The sequence below is a fragment of the Dasypus novemcinctus genome, chromosome 1 (genome assembly GCF_030445035.2).
Source record: "Dasypus novemcinctus isolate mDasNov1 chromosome 1, mDasNov1.1.hap2, whole genome shotgun sequence".
Classification (NCBI taxonomy): Eukaryota; Metazoa; Chordata; class Mammalia; order Cingulata; family Dasypodidae; genus Dasypus; species Dasypus novemcinctus.
The window spans coordinates 95213490-95240141 of NC_080673.1; the positions used below are offsets into that span (position 1 = coordinate 95213490).

Consider the following 26652-nt stretch of genomic DNA (forward strand, 5'->3'; position numbering starts at 1 on the left):
AAACAAGCGTCACTTGCCGAAAATGAGAGCTTTGATTTATGTGTGTGTGTGTGTGTATATATTCCCCCCCCCCCATCTGGGTCACAATTAGGGCGATATTTTACCAGGATCTGCAACTTGCCTTTTGCTGCCCCTCTATAAAATGGGGGCTGACTCTGGTGTCAGACAGGGAGAGATGCAAAACTACTACTCGAGGTTTAGCAGACCAAACCTAGTACAGTGGGGGCAATGCCAGTTGAATTGAAGCCAGAGCTTCATGAAAAACATGCAGGTCTTCTTCATAAATGACAATATAACAGTAACCGAAGGTATCTAAAGGATTAAGAACTACTTCCCTGCATTCCAGGAAGAATGCAGGTACTAGAATGGACCTTCTAACCATAAAATCATATCTACTAAATAAGTTTGCTCATGAATTTAAAAGCTAGTCGGTCTTCATAAGAGATGAAATTATAAAATAAATATAAATAACATTTGTTTCAAATTGGCATAAATGACTCTTTGATCTCAAATACCCAAATCTCAGAGTTGGATCAACAAATCAAAGATTGAAGACCAAATGCCTTGTCAAGTCACACTTACCCATTTAGCAATAGGACATCCCTGAGAACTTTTGCCTTCTTTACCAGTATAGATGACTCTTTCAATCCTAATAGCTTTACCCTTCTGTCCAAACCTTAAAGAAATCCACAGAAACACACACACATACAATCAGCAGATGACTCCAAGCGGCAATCAAAATATCGAACATTTGAGCATAAGCTTATTCTATGACCACATCCTGAGAAATGAATGGTTTATTTTTTTAAACAGGTCTAAGCCAAGCAAATTTGATAATATTCTTTAAATCTGGTTTTTATTCAATCTTATAATATACTGATAATTGTTATGAAGTAATTTTTCAATTATATACCGGGTGAAAATAATGGGAAAGCTTATTTCTATATATAATTTCACAAAGCACAAAACTTTTTAAAGTTAGTTTGCTAAATTCAGTCTTCTAAAACATATTCTAATTGATTTTTGTCTTTTACTAAATTTTATTTTAAATTTTGGGGAGTCATAATAGATTTTAGTTATAACTGCTGCACAATGTTAACTTTTTTTTTTTAAGGGGGCTGGCAAATAACTAGTATCCAGTCATACAGAAAATATAGGATAGTTCTAGAAATAGATCTTACGTTCTCTCTTGACCATGGTGCTACTTACTACTTGCTCAATTATTTTTTAAAGGTACTTAGGGAAATTCACTATTTCTGTCAGACCACTAGATGATTATTTAGTGAATTTCTACATGCTAATTAAATGAATTATTTAGAAATGGAACAAGAATGAGATTGAACACATCCTTGCTACCTGGAATGTCTCCTAATGTATTTTGATAACACTGCCTGCCTGCTTCAAGAAAAGGCACCCTAGTACAGTAACTAGTATAGTAACAGCTCAGCGCTGTAGATACCTATACGTGTCTCTCTGCATTGATTATCTCCCTCATAAGAGTCTTCTACATGCAGGAGTAACTGTGTAGATTCAGGTAAATACTTGCATACCTGTGATTGACAGTGGAAAAAAAATGCAAATATAAACAGCATCTGTTTCTATTTCTATTCAATAAATTAACACTAGTTTTCTATTCATAATAGGGACAGAGATAACTACTCATTTACAACTCTCAGTGAATTTAGTCAATGGTTTCTTTCTTACCGCCACATTTTTCCCCTCTTTCCTCTTTAAGGTTTTATCATCAGGAGTGGGGCCTCTCTCTGCAGACCCTGCCAGCACCCTTGTGCCTGGCAGGCTGGCTGACTGCTTCTTGTTCATGCCTGGGTTTTCTGGCACTCACCTCAAAGTGGGCAGCCTGTGCCAGCTAGCAGACTATTAGTCCTGTCAAATATTGTGACTCTCTGCTGAATAGCACAGTATGTAGTGTTGGCAATCCTGCAATAGCTAAGCTTACTAATAATTACTTGATTTACAATTGTTTACTGCTTTGTGTGTGAAGGCTGAAAAATTCTGACATATACAAAAGGATAAACGTTAATCTGCCTGTGCCTTTGCGTTAATTACCTTTCTTCCATGATTTCTCTAATAGCTGCCACATTAGGACCTGCTCCTAGATGGGTATAAAAAGGACCTTCATCTTTTTCAATAATTTGCTCTGTTGAGATAATAGAAGATTATTATTTTAGACCTCAATTATACTAAATATAAAGGCTACATCCACAAAGCTTATCCCCCAACTGCACATTAAGGGCCCTAAATGTGACTTAAATTTTTTTCTTTAAATTGATGGGCTGATCTATCAGAAAATGTACCAAATAATTAAGTATATGTACATGCTGGCTGCTGGGTAAAAAGATATTAAATATAGATCAGATGTGGGATAAAAGATGGTTTATTTTAACCAAGTAGAACTAAACAAAAACACTGAAGTAATTAGAATTAGAACATACTTTATATGTAGTATCAACTACAACCCAAGCTTTTAAACTGAAAAAAAATTTTTTTAAACTAACCATAAATCTGCCTGCCACTTGGATATTAAAAGATTAAAAATAAAATGTCCTACCTATCCCTCTCCCAGGATATTGCTCAGGGGTCTCTGAAGGATCCCCTTTTCTCCTTGTTTCCCCACACATTTAACTATTGTTTTAAATATAAAATTCAAGCCATCTAAAGTATGTACTTTAGAGCAATTTATGACGAGAGAAAATACTGGAGAATAAGGTAATAGGAAGAGGCTGTTACAAACTACCAAGATGGAAAAGTAGAAAGATGGGGTTAGAGTAATAAGAGAAGTGAGTAAACAGGATTATAACTTACCTAATATTATCTAAAACATGTGTGGCATGTTAGCCCAGGAAGGCAACTTAATATTAACCACACACAAAGAGGGGCAGTGTGAATCCTTCCCCATCCCTTTTATAAAGTGTGAGTGTCCAATTGTAGGAGGGATAACATGGGGTGGGTGGCACATTTGCCACATTTATTTAACATTTATGTTTTTCAAATGTTTTCTACAGTGTTCAAGGGAAGCAGCTTTTATTAAGCACTTCTCCTTCACACACATATATACCTGCATCCATCAGCAAAAAAAGTTATCCTTTTAGAACAGCTCTATCATGTATCACGGATTTTAACCAAAAGTTTATTTAAAAAAAGAAAAGGGGATACCATCTTTTTAATCAATAGGATGAAATTTTAAAGAGAAAATGGAATCAGATAAATATAAATCACACGTTTCAAGTGTATAAATGCAGAAAGGGCACCTATATCAGTATTCAGAACTTTAGCATTGCAATTTCCCCCAATTCAACAAGATTGAAGATTTCCCATTATATAGAAATTAATCTTGTAAAACTAATACGTTTAACCTTGAATTTAAAAAATATTAAAAGCTCCTACATTAGTTTGCACATGGCAGTTATCTTCTCATTTTAATAGATGTTTTTATTGCCTGGCTGTCTCTCCAAGAGATGACATACTAAGACTTAAATAAATCAATTAATTTAAAACATACATTTATTTTTTTAAAGAGTCTGAGTAGAGGAAGCATGCGTAATTGTTTTAATTTTTTGGAAAAATTGTACGTAAGTACATAAGAGAAAAATTGTACATAAGAGTTCTTTCTTATACAGCACTAGTGTCTGTAATTTAAAGATAAAAAAAGTAAGCTTCAGGTTTTTATGAGCCTTTATAACTGCCAGACTCAAGATAAAAAAAGAAAAAAGAAAAAAATCCCACATCTGAAGATAAATTTGCTAATTCTGGATAAACACCATGTGTCTCAGTACATTTCTGGCACTTACCTACACATCTGCATGATGGAAAATCATATTGAGTCTTGACAGGTGTATCCAATAAATTTTTTATAGGCGTATCTAGTAATTTGGAAGGTGACTCTAAAAAATTATTGAAAACAGAACCAGCTGTTCTTTTGGTTGGTGTCTTTTCTGAAGAAGGAGTTGCTTGCTGCTCTAATGGTGGGGCATGGCTATCAAGTTCTGCAGCACTGATTTGTCTAGTTAAAACCGTGACTGGCCCTGACATTTCAACTTTTACTTGCTTCTGTGATTTGAGAGTAAGAGCCTTATGATCAAATAATGATTTGACCTGGAACTGCTTCAGATGCTGCTCCATGGTCTCAATGATGCTCTTTTGATGTACATTATCACAGCTCAGAGGTGGAATCTCTTGCTTAGTTATCTTTTTCCATGTTTTGTGTTCTGCCTGTGTGGGCATAGGGCGCATACAGGTATGGGGCTTGGATCCAGGTTCAACCTTTATTGGCCTGTGCAACTGATTTTGGCAAATCTCAGTTTGGGGCTGTTGTGATTGCTGCTGTTCTTGCTTCTGTAAGAGGTGCCACCTGAGAGCAGCATGCTTTTGAAGGTCCTTCTGGGGAGGAGTCTGAAGGTGACTTCCTCCCTGGTCAGGCAAAGGGAAAGCATTTGCCTGGTTATGCATCAGGTACCTTTGCTGAGCAAGCTGTGCAGCTTGCTGACTAGCCATATCTTGGTTTCTACTCTTATATCCTTGTAGAACTGAAGCTTGTTTAGGCCTCTTCTCTTGTTCTTGATAGCACCTATTAACATCTTGCTTTGAAGTCACATTATTTGGAAAATATGTCAGGTGGTGCAAGTTTTGGGTCTTATTTCCTACCAAGAGTTCAGCATTTATAGTCTGTTCTTTCTTTTCTGGAACTAGGTGTGTATTATTCAAACAAGAAAGCTGAACATCACTTGCATTTGGCTTCAGGATCTGACCATAAGGGGAATTTCTACTACTCATATTCTGTACTTGCTCCATTTGGGTGTTATGATTCATTTGGGTGTTATGAATCTGGAACTCACTTGATTTTGAATACTGATTTTCACCACGAAAGCATTCTTCCACTTTAATCTGGCCAAAAAATGATCCTTCTCTTTGCTGATCATTGTTGCTTTGGGGAAGAGGAAAAGTCTGGGGCATTTGTTCTTTATTCTTCATTTGTAGCTTTTGCTGCTGTTGCTGGTTTTGAGGGACATGTGAATTTTGGGATGGTTGTGTTTGTGCTGCCTGCTTATGAGGCTTATGTTGTAAAAGGTGTGAGTTTAAGAATGGCTCAGTCTCTGAAGCCTGTTGATTCAAGTGCTGTTTTAACGATGGGGGAATGAGTTTCTCAGTTTGGGAATCTGGTCTTGATTGAAAATGATATCTAGGAGCACACAGGGACTGCACATGAGCTTCAGGTGAAGGGTCTGTTTTAGAGAAATGTACGTGGGGCACAGATTTTTGGAATTGGATGTGCTGGTCCACTGTACCTTGAGAGTGCCCTTGATTCATCTCAACTTGGTACATTTGTGACTTCTGCTCTGGCTGCATTATATTCTGGATGTAAGCTTGCCCTGGGAGCCCCCCAGACATGTTGGAATTTCCAGTGTACTGTTTGGAGCTTATCTGATTAGTGGGGTTGGACTGATACTGATGAACTGGCCTCAGTGATGTCTCGTTACATTTTGGATGAGATTCTGCTTGATGAAAATGAGGGGCTTTCAATTCAATCCACCCTGGTTTCAGATAGGGCTGTGTTGGGAGCACAAGATCACGTGCTTGTTCCTTGTCTTGACCCTTCAGAATGTCTTGCTCTTTGTGTCCCATCAACTGCTGGCAGTGGTTTTGTGGATCTCCACTACTACCAAGAATGGGAAGGCTTTGCCTGAGATGATCTGATATTTGTCTTGTTTTCTCAGAACATGGTGGAACAGCCATTGTCCCTGGAGTTCGTATGTCATTCTTGTTAACACAATTATTCTGAGGCCTTTCTAGAACCATCAGAGAGGGGTTGGATGCATGTTTAGATGGATTTGGACTCTGGGATGGTGGTACCCCTGACTGACCCTCTATTTTCACTTCCTTTTTTAAAAGGATTGTGTTATTTTGGTTGGGATAATGATGGTGTTCTTCCAAATCTCCATCTTTCAGAGTGCTCTTTCCTTCTGAAGGAAGCTGGGGAACTTGTGGAAGAGGAGGAGGGGGAGAAAGAAGCAACTGGGATGGTGGTGATGTGGTAGTGGCAGAATAGGAATCCTTAGTAAACACTGAGCTTTGCTCAAAGTAAGCACCATTCATTTCACTTTGCTTTAAATACCGTTCAGAGCTGCCACCAGAAGCTTGCAAATTGCTGCTGGAACCTGAACAGAATTCTTCACCAGATACTAGCTTTGTGGTTCCTGGGCTAGTACTGTTTTCTGCATGAGATGGGCATATCTCAAAAACTGATTTTTGTTGTTGTAGCTGTTCTGGTTTCTGAAAGGGACAGGTACTTAGAATTGCTGCTGGTTTACTGGAATTATCAGCATCACAGGCCTCAGTCACCACTGCAGCTGGCACTGGAGGCAGCTCAGAGTTTGAGGTCTGTGGGGAATTGCTCTGCCCTGAGGTATGGGATGGGTAAGTGATCTCACAGGACAACTCGTTAGTAGCCTGACTGTTAATGGCATTTATGTGAGATGTGGTTTTCTGCACCGCAATGGAAACACAATCTGGATAACATTGAGACAGTGTTTTTTCCAGGAGGTCACCATGTGTGTTTTCCATGGAAGAGGCAGAAACTGTAGCACCATTAGGCATTAGCACTGCCTTATTTTTAAGAAATAATACAATGTTCTTGTCATGGTAATTAACATTTTTCACCTTTTGCTCATTCAGAATATGAAGCTCTGGATTTTCAGACCCACTGCAGTTATGTGTCGAAAAATTGGTGAAATCTTTAACTGCATTTTTGGGGGCTACAGAGCTCCCAGGTTCTCTCTTATCATTCAAATTGGAGGCATTTGGTTGACTGCTGCTTTCACCTGGATTTCTTTCTTGGCTTTCCCCGAAGTTATTTCTTTCTCCATTAGCCTTTTGGTCTTGTTTTAATTTCTTGCTCTGATAGAGCCCAGATAGAGAAGGTTCACTAACTGTGCGTTTTATTCCTCCATTTTGTAAACATTTGGAATACCCTTTACTTTCTTGTATAAAGTCCGGACTTACACAACTATTCTGGCTTCCCTTCATATGGGGTATTCCATAATATCTTTTGAAAGACTGCCACTTGGTGTCTCCATTTACTTCTGGATGAGGTCTCTCAGTTAATGGACTTCCATTCTGGAGCTTTATAGCCAAATGTTCTGTCTGGCAAATGGGAGAAGAAGACGGTATCAGGTATGGACTCAATCTGTTGCCCTCAACATGGTTGGCTCTATCTTGCTCCATCAGGCTTGCTTCGGGGCCATCCACAAGGCTGCCCTCTGAATGAAATCTAAAGAACATGGAAACAAAAATTAAAATGCATTAGTATATATCTAATATTAATCATATATCTTAGAAAATAATAGTGGCATAAATAATATTGGATTATCAATATTAGAGCAAACTGTAGTACCTCATTGTCACAGTGACAACCAAAATCTACTCAGGAAATGATCATTCTTGTCTTACCAGCAACTCTTAAATATTTATGGTCATGGAGAACAGGGATGATCAAAATTACCAGCTAATATAGTAAGTTCATACTGTATTAGTAAACAGTATCACCTTTCTTACCAAATAATTCCTTATGTCAAAATGCCAAGAACAAAAGACAAAGATCGCCTTCCTTTCTTGATAGAGCTTAGAATCTCATATACCCAATCACTTTCTCAGCTCTATCAATACTACTTCCTACTTATTTCTTGAAATATCTTCACTGCCATTTGTAGCTCAGACCTATATTATCCTGCCATATTAACTATTGCAGTAGCTTTCATAATATTTTGTCCTCTAGCCCAGCCTGACCCCTTTACTCAGTCCTTCAAGGACCCCTTGAATTTGTTACTAAAGGGAATTTTCTAACATGCAAGTCTGATGTCATACCCCACTTTAAACATTTTACTGGCTCCAAATTGCCTGTAACAGTGGTCTCAAACTCTTTTATCCAACTAGAGTGATAAGGATATTCCCTTCAGTGCTGTCAATAACTTGTGGATGGGGTAAGAGTGAAAAGTATAACTTATAAAATGTTTTCTCTAGGCGATTACTATGCTCCCTAAAGGGGCTGGCTGCCTATTTCTATAGAAAATTCCTGCCTAATACAAATGGCTTTCATACATAGGTTTCTATTTTTCTCTCTTCCTATTCCCTTTACAGTTTATAATCAGCAATAACAATGGCTTATAAATATCTAATCACAGCAAGCTATTTCAGATCTCCATGCCTTGGTGATACTGTCTACCTTGAATGCCTTCTTCATCTCCTCATCTCCCTGGTGACTCCTATGTATCTCTCTAAACCTGTTTCAGATATCACTTCCCTTAGGATTCTTCTCTGATTTCCCAAGAGGATCAAATACTCCCACTTCTATGCTTCTTCTATATCTTGTACATGCTCTACTGCTGAACATATCTCATACTCACTCAATGGTGATTTGTTTACTCTCATTACACTGTGAATTCTTTAAGAATATTTAACTTTATCATTTTTGTGCCTAGTATACACTGAGATCCAATAAAAAGTTTCATTAGATTGACTCATTTAATCATTTATACAAACATTTTTAAGACCTGTACTGAAGAAGACTTCAAAGTCCAAATGAAAAGAAAAGCAGGACAAAACAAGCAGGAAAGAACTCAAATAATCCATTATACAAGGTGACTATTTCTCCATTTATAATATAGTCATACTTCATCCCGACAGTATTTCTCATTACTTTTGTTTTAAGGATATAAGTAGAAAAAAATCAAGACTAATTCCTGCTGGGCTAAAAAAGCTCTGTTAAATAACCATTGCTTACTAACCAAAACAAATGAAATGGAGGAAGAAATAAGATAAATATTGGAGAGGAACACTAAAGTTATAATTATTTGTGCATTATAAGATTATATATGATCAACCAAAAGAAAAACTGAAGAACTGTTAGTCTATGAGAATTTAGTAAATTAGCTGAAGAAAAAAATCAATAGCCTCTCTCTATATAAAATAATAACCAGTCAAAAGCTTTATGGAATAAGATACAATATTAAGATATCAACAAAAAAATCAAAAAAGACTAGGAATGAAAAAAAGAAATGTGGCAGATTTTTTTGAATAAAACTTTAAAACACTACTGAGGCACACAAACACAAACAGAACAAGTGGAAAGGTATAATATGTTCTTGGAGAGCTATCAAATTATTCTATTCATTTAATGTATTCTCAATAAAAATACTAGTAGAATATGCTGAGAAGTTAAAGAAGGTGATTGTAAAGTTCATATAGAAAAATAAATTGTATACCCAAGAATATTCTGGAAAAAAAAAATAGTAATGGAGAATGGGTTAAAATATGAATAAAATATGAAAAAGAAACAAGAGCTACTCAGAACAATTATGCTTGCACATCAATAAACATTAGTGCTTAGTAAGATAAATGAAATAGAATATCCAGTACTGATCCAAAGGCAAAAAGAAATATGGTATGACATAAAGATGGTGTAGCAGTTTGATACTGTTTATGAATTCCAGAAATAGATATTTGATTATGTTTGTGAACTGCTCTGTTCCTCTGGGTATATTAGATTGTATTGGATTCAGAGGTTTCACTTTTACTTGATTAAATAATGATTAATGCTTTGATTGGGCCATACCATTAGGATGTTGAGTCTCCACCCAACCCATGTAGAGAAAACTACATGGCAGAGGAGAGAGTTGGGGTTTTTTGCTGTAGGAACCCTGGGAAGTAAACATACAGGAGAAGAACACAGAGGAATAGAGATGGCTCCATAGACACGGCAGAAGTCAGGGAAGAGAGAAAGCCTCATAGTCTGTAGCTGACCTTGTGGAGAGAAGAGAGGAGCTGAGCCCAGGAAGAAATGAGCCCTGGGAGAGAGATGAGACTTATCTCACCCTACACCTGATTTTGGAAGAAGCTGGGACCATGGAGCCTTAAGAGGAATTAGAATGCTGAACCTTTGCAGATGTCAGCAGCCATCTTGCTCCAACACGTGGCAACAGGCTTTGGTGAGGGAAGTTAACTTAATGCTTTATGGCCTGGTAACTGTAAGCTTCTACCTCAATAGAAGCTTATAAAACCTAACAGATTTCTGGTATTTTGCATCAACACCCCTTTGCCTGACTAATACAGATGGCATTTCAAATAAATATGCAATACTGGAACAACTGTGTAATGTTCTGAGAATAAAGACTGGCTCCATCACTTATACTTTAAAACAGGATAAATTCTAGATAGATTTAATGGTGAAATATGAAAAACAGAACACTAAAAAACATAAACAGTCTGAGAAAAAAATTTAAAAATAATTTAACTATTGGGATTTCTTTTTATGTGACATAAAATATAGAAGTCATAAAAGTGAGGAGAAATTTCACTGAAATTCCTGTATGTAGGAATAAACAAACCTGTAAACAAAGTTACAGATCACGTAAAACTTTTCTAATTTTATAGGGCTCCTACAAATTGATAAGAAAAAGAAGAATAAGAAAAATGGACAAAATCATGGACAAGTCACAGAAAATGAAGGGCAAATAGCTCCTAAATATTTAAAAAGATATCTCAGTCTCATACAAAAAAGAAATGAAAGTAAAACTGCAACAATATCCAATTTTTCACTTCTCAAATTGGCAAAGATCAAGAAGTTTGATAATACACTATGTTGACCAGCATGTGGGGAAAAAGACATTCTCTTATTAGAAGTCAAATATGGAGGACAATTCGGCAATATCTACAAAATTTTAGAGACTTTCTTTGATCCTTCATGTCTGTGAATTTATTAAACAAACATGCTCTTATATATGTAAAGAAGTGATATATACACAATATTTTCCAATAGCAAAAGATTAGAAACAAATTAAATGTTCATCAATAAGAGAAAAATTTAAAAAATTATGAAATATCTGCATAACATAATAACATGCAGCTGTTAAAATTGAGTGATACATCTACTTATACTTTCAAATGGAAGTATCCCAAATAATAAAAAGAAATAAAGCAAACTGCTGAACAGTATGCATAAAAACTCTACAAACTGTACATTTACAAAAAATATATAGAGTCATCACTGGACGAATACACAACAAACTGGTAATAGTACTTTGCTTCCAACAAAATACACTGGGTTCCTGGAAAAAAGCACTGAGAAGGAGATTGCTTAAATAGTTTGCTTTTTAAAAAAATATTTTAACCATTTGAATGAATTACTTAATTAGTGAATAAATAAAATTTAATTTACAAAGTAATAATTCTACAAATTTCTGCCAACCAAGATGGCAGTGTTAGATGCTCCAGGTTGCCTAAGAGACCTGTGGGACACCATCAAGAATACCAAAATACTCACTATGGGAGTCTCAAAAGGAGAAGAAATGGATAGAAGAAATATTCAAAGATACAATGGCAGAAAACTTCCCAAATTTGACGAATGACATGAATATGAACATTATAGAAGTCCATCAACCCTCAAACAGTATAAACTCAAAGAAAACCATGCCCAGACACAAAAAAGGCAAATTATTGAAAGCTGAGGGAAAGGAGGAAGTTCTGAACATTGCGAGAGAAAGCAATGTGCTATGTACAAGGCCATCAAAATTAGATTAAATGCTAATTTCTTATCAGAAACCATGGAAACAAGAAGGCAATGGGACTAAACATTTAAAATACTGAAAGAAACAACTATAAACCAAGAACTTTTTATCTGGTGAGATTATCTTTTTAAATGAGGGGGAGATTAAGACATTCCCAGATTTAAAAAAAAAATGCTGAGGGAGGTCATTGCCACTAGACCTGCCCTATAAGCAGTGCTAAAGGAGGCTCATCTGACTGAAAGGAAAGGACACTGAACAGTGGACTGAAGTGACAGAAAGAAAGAAAGGCCTCCAATAAAGGTAATCATATGGATAATTATAGATGCCAGTGCACTATATATATTTATATAAATGCCAGTACGCATTTTTTGGTATGTAACTCCATTTTTTACTTCTCCCAGGTTCTAAAATACAAATACATAAAAAGTAATGACAAATCTATGGTTTGGGGAATACAATGTACAAACATATTATATATAACAAGTACAACAAAATGGTCAGGGGAAGGAGAAATATAGTAACAGTGTAGTGTGCATATCATTAAAGTTAAGATGGCATCAAACATGATTGATTATAGATTTAGGATGCTAAATTTAAGCCCATAGTACCCACAAAGAAAATATATGAAAAAATGTATACAGAAAAATGAGAAGAGACTCAAAATGGTACAATACAAAATATCAAATAAATATAAAACTAGGCTTTAATGGAACAATTGAGAAAAAAGCAAAGTATAAGACTTACAGGGAAATGGACTTTGGCCCAGTGGTTAGGGCATCCATCTACCATATGGGAGGTCCGCGGTTCAAACCCCGGGCCTCCTTGACCCGTGTGGAGCTGGCCATGCGCAGCGCTGATGCGTGCAAGGAGTGCCGTGCCACGCAAGGGTGTCCCCCGCGTGGAGCAGCCCCACGCGCAAGGAGTGCGCCCGTGAGGAAAGCCGCCAGCGTGAAAAGAAAGAGCAGCCTGCCCAGGAATGGCGCCGCCCACACTTTCCGTGCCGCTGACAACAACAGAAGCAGACAAAGAAACAAGACGCAGCAAATAGACACCAAGAACAGACAACCAGGGGAGGGGGGGAAATTAAATAAATAAATAAATCTTTTAAAAAAAAAAGACTTACAAGACCAAACAGGAAAATGGCAGAAGAAAGTACAGAAGAAAGAGCTTAAATAAGAGACCTAACCTCACAACTGGAGAAGAGCAAACTAAATGTAAAGTGAGCAGAAGGGAAATTACATGATTAGAACAGAGATAAATGAAACAAAGAATAAAAAAACAATAGACTCTAAACTGTAGAATTTCTATTTGGGGGGATGGAAAAGTTTTAGTAATGAATGATGATGGTAGCACAACATTGTGAAAGTAATTAACAGTACTGAATTATATATTCAAATAGGGTTAAAAGGGCAAATTTTAGATTGTATATTTATTACTATAATAAAAAAATATATAAACAGCATAGGATTATATAATACAGTGAACCCTAATGTGAACTATGGACTATAGCTAACAGTATAATTATAAAAATGTTCTTTCCTCAATTTTAACAAATGTACTGCACTAATGCAAGGTATTAATAACAGGGTTGTTTACGTGAGCTCTAGTTCATACAGGATTTTTAAATCAACCTACAACTTCTCTAATAAAAAATTAAAAATTAAAGCAATAGAGAAAATTAATGAAACCAAAAGTTAATTCTTATAAAAGATGCATAAAACTGATAAACTTTTAACTAAAATAAGAAATGAGGGAAGCGGACTTGGCCTAGTGGTTAGGGCGTCCGTCTACCACATGGGGGGTCCGCAGTTCAAACCCTGGGCCTCCTTGACCCTTGTGGAGCTGGCCCATGCGCAGTGCTGATGTGCACAAGAAGTGCCGTGCCATGCAGGGGTGTCCCCCACGTAGGGGAGCCCCACACACAAGGAGTGTGCCCCGTAAGGAGAGCCACCCAGCGTGAAAGAAACTGCAGCCTGCCCAGGAATGGCGCCGCCCACACAGAGAGCAGACACAAGATGACGCAACAACAAAAAAGAAACACAGATTCCCGTGCTGCTGACAACAACAGAAGCGGACAAAGAAGATGACACAGCAAATAGACACAGAGAACAGACAACCAGGGTGGGGGGTGGGGAAAGGGGAGAGAAATAAATAAATTTTTAAAAAAGTTAAAAAAAAAAAAAGCAATGAGGGGGGAATTACTACTGACCCACAGGAATACAAAGGATTTTTAAAAGGATATTATGAACAATTCTATGCCAACAAATTAGATAAACTGGATGAAATGGACCCATTCCTAGAAGTACACAAACTAATGACACTGACTCAAGCAGAAATACAAGCTCTAAACAGACCAATAACAAGTAAAGAGATTGAATCTGTAATCAAAAACCTCCCAGAAAAGAAACATGCAGGACCAGATGGCATCGCTAGTAAATTTTACCAAACATTCCAAGAAGACCTAATATCAACCCTACTCAAACACTTCCAAAAAATAGAAGAGAAGGGAAAATTCCCTAACTCATTCTATGAGACCAATATTACCCTAACACCAAAGCCAGATAAATAAACCAAGAAAAAGAAAAATTAGAGACCAATACACCTTATGAATATGGATGCTATCATCATCTAGCAAACCAAATCCAACAGCACATTAAAAGAATGATACACCATGATCAAGTGGGATTTACTGCAGTAATGTAAGAGTGGTTAAACATATGAAAATCAATTAACTAGAATGAAAGAAAAAAAAACCCACATGATCATTTCACCTGATACAGAAAAGGTTTGACAAAATCCATCACCTCTTCTTGATTAAAAAAAAAAAAAAAAAAGAAAACTTAGAAGGAAATTTCTTCAACATGATAAAGGAGCATATATGAAACCCACTGCTAACATCATACTCAATGGTGAAAAGACTGAAGGTGTTCCCTCTAAGACCATGAATAAGACAAGAATGCCCAATGCCACCAATGCTATTTAACATTGCATTGGAAATTCTAGCCAGAGCAATTAGGCAAGAAGTAGAAATAAAGGCATCATTATTAGAAAAGAAGTAAAACTTTTTGCAGATGATTTGGTAATATAAATGGCAAATCCTGAAAAATCCACAACAAAGCTACTGGAGCTAATAAATGAATTCAACAAAGTGGCAGGGTAAAAGATCAACATACAAAAATGGGTAGTGTTTTTATATTCTAGTAATGAACAACCTGAAGGTGAACTCCAGAAAAAAATTCCATTTGTAATAGCAATTTATAATAGCAATTAAAAAAGAATCAAATATCCATGAATTAATTTAACAACGTATGTAAAGGACTTACATAAGGAAAATTACAAAACATTGCTAAAAGAAATCAAAGAAGACTTAAATAAACTGAAGGGCATTCCATGTTCAAGAATTAAAGACTAAATATTGCTAAGATGTCAAATCTATCCAAAGTGATTTACAGATTTAATGCAATCCCAATCAAAATTCAAACAGCATTCTTTGAAAAAAATGGAAAAGCCAATCATTGAATTTATATTAAAGAGTAAGGGAACCTGATTAGCCAAAACCATCTTGAAAAAAGAATAACAAAGTTAGAGAATTCACATTTCCCAATTTTAAAACTTGATACAAAGCTACTATAATCACAACAGTGCTATACTGGCACAAGGACAGATATACAGATCAATGGAATTGAATTGAAAGTTCAGAAATAAATACATCTATGGTCTATTCATTTTTGAGAAGGGTACTAACACCACTAAATGGGGAAAGAGCAGTCTCTTCAACAAATGGTGTTGGGAAAACTGAAATGTCCATATACAAAAGAATGAAATTAAGTCCTTCCCTCACACCATATTAAAAAATCAAGTCAAAGTGGATCAAAGACTTAAATATAAGAAGCAAACCTATAAAATTTCTAGAAGGAAACATAGGTAAGCACCTTCAGGACTGTGTATTAGGCAATGGTTTCTTAGACATTACACCAAAGGCAGCCACTGTGGAAAAGTTTGGTGGTTCCTCGGATAGTGAAGTTCGTATAGACTGACCATATAACTTGGCAATCATACTTTTAAAAGTATGCCCAAAAGAATTGAAAGCAGGGAGTTGAACAGATATTTGAATACCAATGTTCATAGGGGCATTATTCACAATTGCCAAAAGATGGAAGCAATCCATGTGTCCATGGACCGATGAATGGCTAAACAATATGTGGTATATATGCATAATGAAATATTATTCTGCCTTAAAAAGGAAAGAAGTTCTGATACATGCAATAACATGGATGAAACTTACAGACATCATGTTGCATGAAATAAGCCAGACACAAAAGAAAAACATTCAGCGATAGAAATTCATTGATTTCTAAAGAAATAATTCAAACTCATAGAAAATCTACAATATCCTGAATTGTGATTATGTTAAGGCAATGCAAGAGTTCAAGGGCCACAGGAGTACATGAGAAGGGAGGGACACTTCTCACCATTACTGCCTGCACAGCATTCACCCCAAATCTCTCCCATGGAATATAAATTCACTTCCTCTTGCCTTAATAAGAAAGAAAACATATCCCACTAGATCAAAGTTAGTTTTAAAAAGATGTCAGTGAATGTTCCTCAAACAAGTCTTTCAACATAACTGAGGCAGAAGAACCAATGATTTACATAGAAATGTAAATCAATCATCAAGTACAGAGGAGACTACATAAAAAACTCAGTGACTACATTTTTTCCCTACTAACAATATTTAACATATGACTCATAGAAACTTTTCTGCTTATTGAACCCTTATTCTGAGAAAATGCTTGGCATATGTTTACCTGCTTTTCTGTAACATTTAACTTTGGTAATCAAAATATAGTAAGTAGTTCCCTATTTAAATCACACACATACATACAAAGGGTTTTTTACTTTATTGAGATTTCTTCTAGGCTTACCAAAAAGACAACAAGGGGAAATAAACTAATAACAAAATTTAGTGCTCAAATTCTAAACCCAGTTTTGGCATTTTTTAAAAAAAGGTTAAAGAGGTGGTTTTAGAAATTATTTACCTAAATGATAGGTAAATATCATAATTTAGATCTATCAGTCATATTATTGCTATCTGTCTCTTTACTAATAGTCTAATATTATTCATAAAGTAGGAACATCTAAGGAACCAAAAAAATTAGTTCTATCTGCTATAAATAACTGAATTTTTTGGAAATTCTGGTTAAATTATAACCGGGTAATTTAATATAAATAGTAACATATACTATTCATCTTATGGTCACTTCGTGATCTCAGGTTATTACCTGAGAATAATTTTACCGTAAACTACCCGAGAGAGAGAGAGAGAGATAGAGAGATAGAGAGATAGAGAGACAGAGAGACAGAGAGATTGAGAATGATCTTGAGCGTTAAGTAAAAATGTCAACTATTCTATCCTGTTTCTTCTATGTCAGAGGTAGACAGTATGAAGCATGTTTATCTCAGTTGAAAATACTGGCTATTTGAGTTATATTCTGGCTCCCAACACCTAAAGAAGTTTTAGCCACAACAGTTATCTTTTTATAGTTAGTTTTGCTCCTTCTCCCGCATCTCTGACCATAATTTATTATAAATTCAAGTTCCATCAGCAGCATCTGTGAAAAAATTACTGCATCTAGGACTGACTCTGCAGTCTAATCCATCATAATTATGACAGGCTTCTTTGAAGATGCTATGATGCATGACTTTAAAAATAGCACATTAGTGTGCAAATGGATCAGCATCTCATTTTACCAATATGCATTTAGGTTTGCAATTTAGCTTAACACCATTTGACTCTTTTTGAATCATTCAATTTTAGTAGCTGAATCTCTCACCACATAAACCTGAGATGATGCTCAAACTTTGTGAAGAGGGCTTTTCTTGCTTTTGTTTTATTTTTTGATTTATTGATTTTGTCAGTGGTTGCCTTTTACTGTTCTAAGTGAAAAATAAAAATGAAAAAACATTTAAATCTCATCTGAGCTTTTTTCAAGGGGTAAAAGATATAGACCTGTATATGTGCCATATAGTAAGGAAGTAAATAAATTTTTTGACTTCATGTTTTAAAATTCTATAAAATTAATTAGTTCTTGATATGGAAAAGATTGAGTGAAGACATATTTGATTACACCCCCTGTGTAGATGGCACTATTCTACAAAATTATTTTAGATTCCTTCTACCATTTTGGGACATAATATGTGTCAAGATGTGTGTAGGAAAATGAACCTCATATTACCTACTGAAAGTCTTTATGGATAGTGCTATCAAAACCTGACCAGTTGGACCTACCCAGGTGAGCTAACAGGAGGGTGAGGATGATCAACCATCCCACCAGGGAACTGATAGAGTCTATAACTGCAAGCAGGAGAATTGCATCCATCAGCCATGTGGGATCTAAGTCCTATCTTGATTTAAGGTGGAGTGGACATCGCTATCCCAGTGTCCGCAGGATGGAGGAACAAAATATGGATTAGAGTAGACTTACTGGTATTCTACTATAGAAATATTGTGACTCTAGCAATGGAAGAAATTGTATCATTGATGTGGAGACAGTGGCCGCGGAAGTTACTGAAGGCAGGGAGAGAGAAGAAGAGGAGTGATATGGGGGCATTTTCAGGACTTGGAGTTGTTCTGAATGTTACTGCAGGGACAGATGCAGGACATTATATATTCTTCCATAACCCACTGAATGGACTGGGGGAGAGTGTAAACTACATTGTAAACTATAATTCATGTGGTATAGCAGTGCTCCAAAATGTATTCGTCAAATGAAATGAATGTGCCACACTGTGAAAGAGGTTGTTGATATGGGAAGAGTGGGGGGGGGGGGGGAGGCGGAGGGGGCTATATGGAAACCTTTTATATTTTTTAATGTAACAATTTGTGTGTCCTATGTATCTTAAAAAAAAAAAGACAATAAAAAAAATTGGGTTGTTAGGAACAAACAAACAAACAAAAAGCCTGACCAAAATTTTGGTCTGAATCCCTATCTTCTGCATCTATCAAATTTCCTCCATTTAGACTTTCTATCTTAAACTACTATGTAATATTGATGTGGTTACAAAGTCCCATTCTGGAAGTGAAATATTTTTATGGGACACTACTTATAAAATTTTAAAAATCATCTTCATTACTTTAATACTAAAAGCTAAAAATTTTAAAAGACACATCAATTTAAAACATATTATCAATAGCAAAATTAATGTATTTAAGCTACCTGTAGGTCACATGTAAAGTCTGGAATCTAATGCTTCATATATGCATTAAGTTTGGGGAATATGAGCTGAATTAATATTTTTATGGCAAAACTTACTTTTATATCATATCTATTAAGAATGTTAAACTTTTAAGAAATCTGAGAAAATGTAGATCACATCTCTTGCAAATGGACCAGTGACCACACAAGCATGTCAAAGACCTCAAAGAAAGTTCCTGCATTTCCTAAAGTGCACTAATTAAACCAGTAGCTGCACACACCTGACAAGCATATGCACCACTCCTGTGGCCTGTGCTCATAGGGGAAGCCCTGTCAGGTTTAACACAATCCTCAGTAGGGCGTGCTTAATCCCCATGTTTGAAGTTTTAAAATGTGTTTCTTATCTTAAAAAACAGTATAAACAAAATTTAATAATTTATAGATTATCCGAGGAAGGAGAACTCAGGAAGAACGTCACTGAAGATTAGAGGCAGAAGAGGCTTAGAGGCAAGGATCTAAGTTTAAGATGTGAAGACACTCGGCAGTTTGGAAACATATCTGCCTACAATTTGCAGCCCAAGGCAACCAAACAGTTTCCCAGTAGGTAAGAAGGGCATGATCTTTTGCAAGTTCTCTATCTATATATATCTGTTAATCTTGGGACTGTTTCTTGAATATGGGCTTATCCCTGGACTCTAACTCCCACCTATTGAAGATGTGCTGAAGGAAAAGACCAAATATTCTCCAAGAATGAATATTGTCACAAGCATTCTTTGTTTCCTATAAATTGTAAAAATTACTTAGATTTTCTATTTTAGTCCATTTATATCATTAGAATGGATAATTGTGACTTGGTCTTCTTAACTAGGGGAACCATACTCTAGCCAATGCTTGGAACTTTGTTAAAAATAAAAAGTTAATACAGAAATTATAGAAGTTGTTTGGGCTTATTCTCACAGACACCCTGTCTAAGAATCTGTCCAGTAGGCAAACAGACTCTAGCAGAAAGAGACATTAGGGTGGATATGCTGTGGGCAAGATTGAAATGTGTGTAGTGGTAGAAAGGAAGAAAAGAGAGCTCTCGCCTATCAGGGACCTGGAGCAGTGAGAGTCCCAGTAGGCCCCTCTGAAGAACCTGCCGTGTGTGCCAAGAGTCAGTATTTGGATGCCTGCACCATAAAGGGCATCCAATTGCTAGTCAATGTCAGCCACAAAAATAGTAACATCTAAAGGCCTGCAGGTTTGTTTAGGTGAATAGGGGGCCCTCAGTCGTTTTCATCCTTAGCTAAGTGAAGGCCCTGGAGACTGGTGCTTCTAAGAGAGAGGAAGATGAGAGAAGAGGTATTCAGAGTAAGACTCCTCCCCTCTCAACTACAAATTAAAGACTGGAGTTAGGAGAAAAGTTTTGAATCAGGCTTGAGTTGGAAGTTAAAAAATGAGTAGAACTGAGCTTAAATACTAGAATGAAATGGATCTAATAAAAAATGCTGTAAAAACCATGAAATCTAGTCAAGAAAACACCATAATGAGAATGGGGTGGGAGGGGGGGGAAACTACATAGTATATATGAGAGGCAATCACAGGGAAAATAACACTTTCATTTTTATACTGTAAGGCACAATTCTTTCAATAAAACCATAACAGGTTGTTTTCTAGTAATATATAAGAGCTTTATATAATTTTTAGTAGTATTCATATATAATGAGTGGTAGAGTTATCATAAACTGTCAAAGTATTCATTCATTCAACAAATATTTACTGAACATAGCCTACGTGCCAGGCCTTGCGCTAGCCACCAGCAATACACCACTGAGCTAGAGACAAACAACCCTTCCCTCTTAGACCTTATATTACAATGAAGAGAAAGACAAGAAACAATAAATATAAGGAAATAAACTATGTGGAATAGAAAGAAGATGTTGAGTGCTAAGGGAAAAAGAAGTAACAGGGCAGGATATGGGAAATCAAGAGTACCAGGAGCAGTTGCATTTGCAGAATTCAACATTCTGGTTAGGGCGAGTCTCATTGAGACAGCAAGATTTGAACAAAGAAGGAATTAAATTATATCATACCACCTAATTCACCAAGAAACTCTCAATTAATCAATGTGTTAATACTCTATTGTTGGATACATTGTTCCATGTCTTCAGCCCTAAAATCAAGAATAGAAAAAGAAATAAAGCTATTAAGATGTAGAAAATAACTATATTAAACCAAATTGTCACATTCCCAGGAGGCTCTTACATATTAATGAGAAACAAATACTATACCTAACATTTAAAACTCCATACCAGGTATCCTTGTAACACAAGTCTTTTGGCAATTATGCATTGCATTGTATTCATGAAACTGCTCCTTCTCAAAGGCGTTTTGTTCTTACCACTATTTAAAGGCAGGCCATCTGTGTTTCTGAGAAGTTTTTTTACAAACTTAAAACAGTTCCATCTCCATACTGATCTAGTCCTAATTTGTTACAGTTACCCTGATGACCTAATCTTTTTTTTTCCCTTCCTGTTTTGGAACAATTAGTAACCATCTTGCTTTGGTTAATGTAGGCTGTTAGAAAGTTACCTATAAAAGTAAGATGAGGGAAGCAGACTTGGCTCAACTGATAGAGCGTCCGCCTACCCTATGGGAGGATCCAGGGTTCAATACCCAGGGCCTCCTGACCTGTGCGGTGAGCTGGCCCATATGCAGAGCTGCCGCGTACAAGTAGTGCCATACCATGTAGGGGCGCCTCTGCATGGGGGTACCCCATGTGCAAGGAGTGCGCCCTGCAAGGAGAGCTGTCCTGCAGAGAGCTGATGCAGCACGATGAAGCAACAAAAAAAGAGATGCTGTTTCCTGGTGCCACCGAGGGAGCCACTGGGCAAAGAACACACAGCAAGTGGACACAGAGCAGACAATGGGAGGGGGGGAGGGACAGAAGTAAATTAAATCTTAAAAAAATAAATAAATAAAAGATGACTATTCTATTTAACATTTAATAATGGAGATGCTATTAAATCCACTCCCCATCATTGGGTTTATCAGTTTAAAATACTTCATTATGTTCTAGTCTTAAAGAAAACTGACATTATTTCATAATGTTAAAATAACTTTAGCCCATCCAGAAGAAAAAAACAATGAAAAGAAATTCTCCAATGGGTAAAGTATTATGAAATGAAAAACATCAAATCACTTTCTGTATTCTGTTAAAAGAACTGATAAACATTTAGATACCCAAAACACAGCACATATTTTAGATGGTATAAAAATTGAAACAGAAAGACTATGAAGATCAGTTTATTAGTTTTTCCTTTAAAAAGATTCTTACTTCTGGAAACATGGATCTGGAAGCAGCAGTGGCTTCTACCTTTAAGGATCTTAGTATATAACTGGGAAGACAAAATATATACATACAAAAACCACTGATCAAAACAAGAAGGCTAGATTCCAGTTCTGGGTATGGATTGTAAACAAGTCACAACCTCTCTGCATGTCAATTTTTGAAAATTCTAGAATGTAATATGAGGGAAATGAATCAAGTCTAAAGCCTTTTAGAGTTCTAAAATGCCACAATTTTCTGAAATTGGTAATGGTGAATATCTACAAAGGCCTCATTGAAATAAACCACCAGAAATACTCTTTTTGGTCTATGAGGTATGATTTTCATCTCATTTTTTTTCATGCACATAAAGTATCTTGCCATTCCTGTTATGAGACAGAGGTAGATTTGAAATATAGGTCTGTCTAACTCCTGAGCCACAATTTAAAACCACTATAGTACAAAAGCTTTAGACTTCTAAATTAACATTTTTTAATCTGAGAAAGACCATGAATAGATGGGGGTCAGTTCAGTTCTCTGAGAAAGAGCATCAGAGAAGTCAATTTGGAACTCTTTATCAATACTGTCCTGGGAAAAGAAACTCTCAATTGGCTAAGATGAGTAGTCACTAAGGAAACATATTCTCCTATGGGGCAAGGATGACTAAGAAGCTTTCTTCATTGAGGTCTAAATAAAATATTCTTCATTAAATGCCAAATATTCTTTAACATTCTCCATCTCCAAAACACATTGGGTACCGTTAATGTAGCTTGGACAATGGACATCAATATTTTGAACATTGGAATGGTGAGCTGCTGACTACTAATTCATAATTCATAATTCTATTTATACATTAATCTCATGAATTTGATTGAAACAAAACACCTTCCCTGAATTCAATCAACTCCAAAGGCAATGATCATATTGGGTTTTTGGATTTTCCATGTTAAAGAAAAGAGCTCTGAGTCCATCTTCAAGAGCCAAGGACATGTACACATGTAAGTCGAGATGCTTAACTTCAAACTAAACTTGTGAAAATGGAACTATCTTCCCCATACTCCTATTTCTTCCAGTACTTTACTTTTGTAATTATTTAAACTCTTGCTTAGAAACATTTCTTACCTGTAGCCCAAACTCTCTTCTGTCCTGGTGGAAATATTAAGAAGTGCTTATAAAAACCTCAACAATACATAAGAGTTCTGAAACTGCAACTCATAACACAGTAACTGAATAGTAACTTTAAATTTTCTTGAGAGCCTTAAGGATGGCAGCCATGTAACTGATACCAAAAGTGGTTTCTGGGAAGCAGACTTGGCCCAGTGGTTAGGGTGTCCATCAACCACATGGGAGGTCCGCGGTTCAAACCCCGGGCCCCCTTGACCCATGTGGAGCTGGCCCATAAGCAGTGCTGATGCACTCAAGGAGTGTTGTGGCACGCAGGGGTGTCCCCCGTGCAGGGGAGCCCCATGCACAAGGAGGGTGCCCCGTAAGGAAAGCCGCCCAGCATGAAAGAAAGTACAGCCTGCCTAAGAATGGCGCTGTACACACAGAGAGCTGATACAACAAGATGATGCAACAAAAAGAAACACAGATTCCTGTGCTGCTGACAACAACAGAAGTGGACAAAGAGGATGCAGCAAATAAGACACAGAGAGCAGACAACCAGGGCGGGGCAGGGGGGGAGGGGAGAGAAATAAATAAATAAATAAATCTTTTAAAAAAAAAAGTGGTTTCCATCACACATGCATATTTTACTGTTAGAGACAAATAAGATCTTAGCTTTAATATTAAACCTGATCTCTACATTCCCACTTGCCCAATCAAGAAACCACCCCTAACGTTCCAATCCCAGATCAAAAAAATATTATAAAAACATGAGGTTTGATATTAGATAAGTTTTTATATAATAAGTATAAACAATAGAAAGAAGATCAGATCAGAGTTGAGAAAATGCAGCAATATGAAGAAGGTTATTAACAAGGGTATTATTGAATAAGCAAAATAGGAACAGAAGCTTAGCTTTTTATAATTATTTTCTAAATTATCACTGTTTAGATTAGAGCAGAGAGAAAACAGAAACGTCAGTATGCTTATGTATTAAAGAGGAAGAATTCTGAATTAAATAGCTCATCAGCCATGAAATGAACAATATCAAACTTTTGAAAACTGGCCACACAATCTGTTTTCTTCTAGATCCTTCCTTATATGCCAGAGATTAGATGGGATACACTCTTCAGCACCAGTGCTGAATGTAATATAAAACAACCCTAAAGCATAATTTTAAAGATGAAATGAAAACAAACTGTAAAATTCAAATTCCCAGCAGAAATTTTATTTATATCAAACTACTCTGTCTAAATCTGCACTCTGACCAAATACAGAGAAATTTAAATTATTCAGTATGAGCTAAATAGACCATTATAAGTTATATCTTTGAAGTTAAGAGAAAAGTCTCTTTACATGTCTAATCAGGGTAATGTGTTTCTTTAAAACAGTACAGTATATATTTCACAGGACACCCTGGGAACAACAAGAAGAAGAAGAAAAGCATGAAAAGAAAGGATTATAAACTATTCAAATCTAAGTATTCAGGAAAAACAAAAAAAATTACCATACTTAACACCTGTATCTCTATTAAAAATAGCATTTGAATTCAAAATAAGACTTAACCACCTGCAAAACAATTTCCATGTAACCATAGCATTATTTAGTGTATATCATGAATTCACATCACACTGAATAATGCATTTGAGATTGATTCAACCAAGAGTTTTCCCAACAAATAAGCTAGACATATGTTATCATGACTACAACCAAAATCCTAAAAGATGAGTAAGCTTTTTGTTTGAAAATAGCTTCAAATTAATAGATGAGTGAATGATCCAAATTTAGGTAACTTTTATAGAACTAGAGAAAAAAAATTACTAGAAAGTTTTATATAAACCTTCTCCCTTAACCTATGGCAATGCATTACTTCTACACTCCAATTATATTTAAATACAATATGTACAATGTAAATCTAACATGGTGTATATTTAAAACATCACCATTTCCAAAAAAGTTGTAGATTCCTTTTTTCTCCTTCTTTCTTATCTTTCAGTGGGTATAAGAACTCTGATTTTAATTGCTGTTTTATAAATATGGCAGCATAAAATAAGCCCACTAGGTAAAATAAAATTAGGATGAAGAAAAAAACCCTCAGATTAATTCATAAAGGTTACAGAACTGTAATAACCAGAAGCACCAATATTTTAATGAAACATTTTTTTTCATTTCAATGGAATTTAAAAATTTTTTTTGTCTTTATTCATTTTTTTAATATTATATTAAAAAAATATGAGGTCCCCCATATACCCCCCACCCCCTCACCCCACTCCTTCCCCCATAGCAACATTCTCCTCCATCATCATGAGACATTCATTGCATTTGGTCCATGAAACAATTTTGACTAAAATTCATTACAAGCTTTCCTTTCACCCCCACCTGTTGCATAGAATTGCAGTAAATTAAATGCATTTTAAACATATTTTGCTTTAGCTTTTGGTCTTAAAATATTAATTTCTATTCTATTCTCCTCTACTTCTCCTGGAAAATCTAACCAACTACAAATCCACTAACTCTAATATTTACAGTGTGGAAATGTTTTATACTGTCTTTTAAACCCATAATAAGTAATAAAGATCATAAAATACACTGAAGCTAAATTTATTTTATTTAAGGCATTGAAGTCACAGTTAACTACCATATGGGGAGAACAAAGGGTAAAGAAAAGCTGGTTGGATTCCTAATGGGAATGTTACTTCAGCCACACATACAGAAAAAGAACTCTGAATTGTCAGACATTTCTAGTCAAAGGTATTGACTTATAGTTAAAATGTTACTCAGGCCACCCATTTATGGTATTGCATAAAAATTCAACATTGGTCTGCTGAAAGAGGTTATGGGTTAGAATCCCAGAACTGAGTTGGCATTCCTGTCTTCTTTCAGTTTCCTAAAATTCAAAGCAAACTTTTCCCATATTTAAATTTCTCTTTTGTGGCCAGATGCAGCATGAAAGATGGTGAAATCACTGAAGTCAAGAAAAAAAGAAAACTGCTTGGTTTCATCTTAACTGCAGTTAATGCTTTGAGATGATGCTTAAAATGACATTATTTAAGCAATGCTGGGAAAGTGTGGTATTGCTTTCTATTTCTTCATTCAAAATACTTGTGAAACTAAATCTTTCCTCAGAGCCCACTCTGGCATTTCCAGCTTTGGAGGTCTTCCACACAGCTACCACTCTTATAAACATTTAAAGGACTTCCTAGAATCTCACTAACTCCAACAGTAAACAAAGCCTCAAACAGGGGTCTTCCGGAGGGCTCTAAAGACACCTGGACACTATAGGCAAGGCACACAACCCCAGGAAACTAGCACCCTGTTAGTGGGCCTTATCTTGGTATATAATGTACCAGTTAGACTCATTTATTTCCCTACATATGATTCTTCAACCCCTTTTATTTGAACCTGTAATTAGCACTATACCCCCATACCTGTTAAATATGTGTCCCAGAGTCTTAAATTTTTGGTCCTA

General features: G+C 36.0%; 1 protein-coding gene across 2 annotated transcripts in view; it reads right to left on the reverse strand.

The window, feature by feature from the left end:
* The window catches only part of TET2 (tet methylcytosine dioxygenase 2), a 131344-nt gene that overhangs the window by 30999 nt on the left and 73693 nt on the right, over window positions 1-26652 (reverse strand). For both annotated transcript variants that reach the window (XM_004476225.5, XM_071215210.1), the window contains 3 exons: window positions 3810-7285; window positions 2068-2158; window positions 583-676 (listed from right to left, as the gene is read on the reverse strand). In XM_004476225.5, the coding sequence (XP_004476282.2) occupies window positions 583-676; window positions 2068-2158; window positions 3810-7239 (3615 nt within the window). In that variant the 5' untranslated portion in view covers window positions 7240-7285. The remainder of the gene's footprint in view (window positions 1-582; window positions 677-2067; window positions 2159-3809; window positions 7286-26652) is intronic.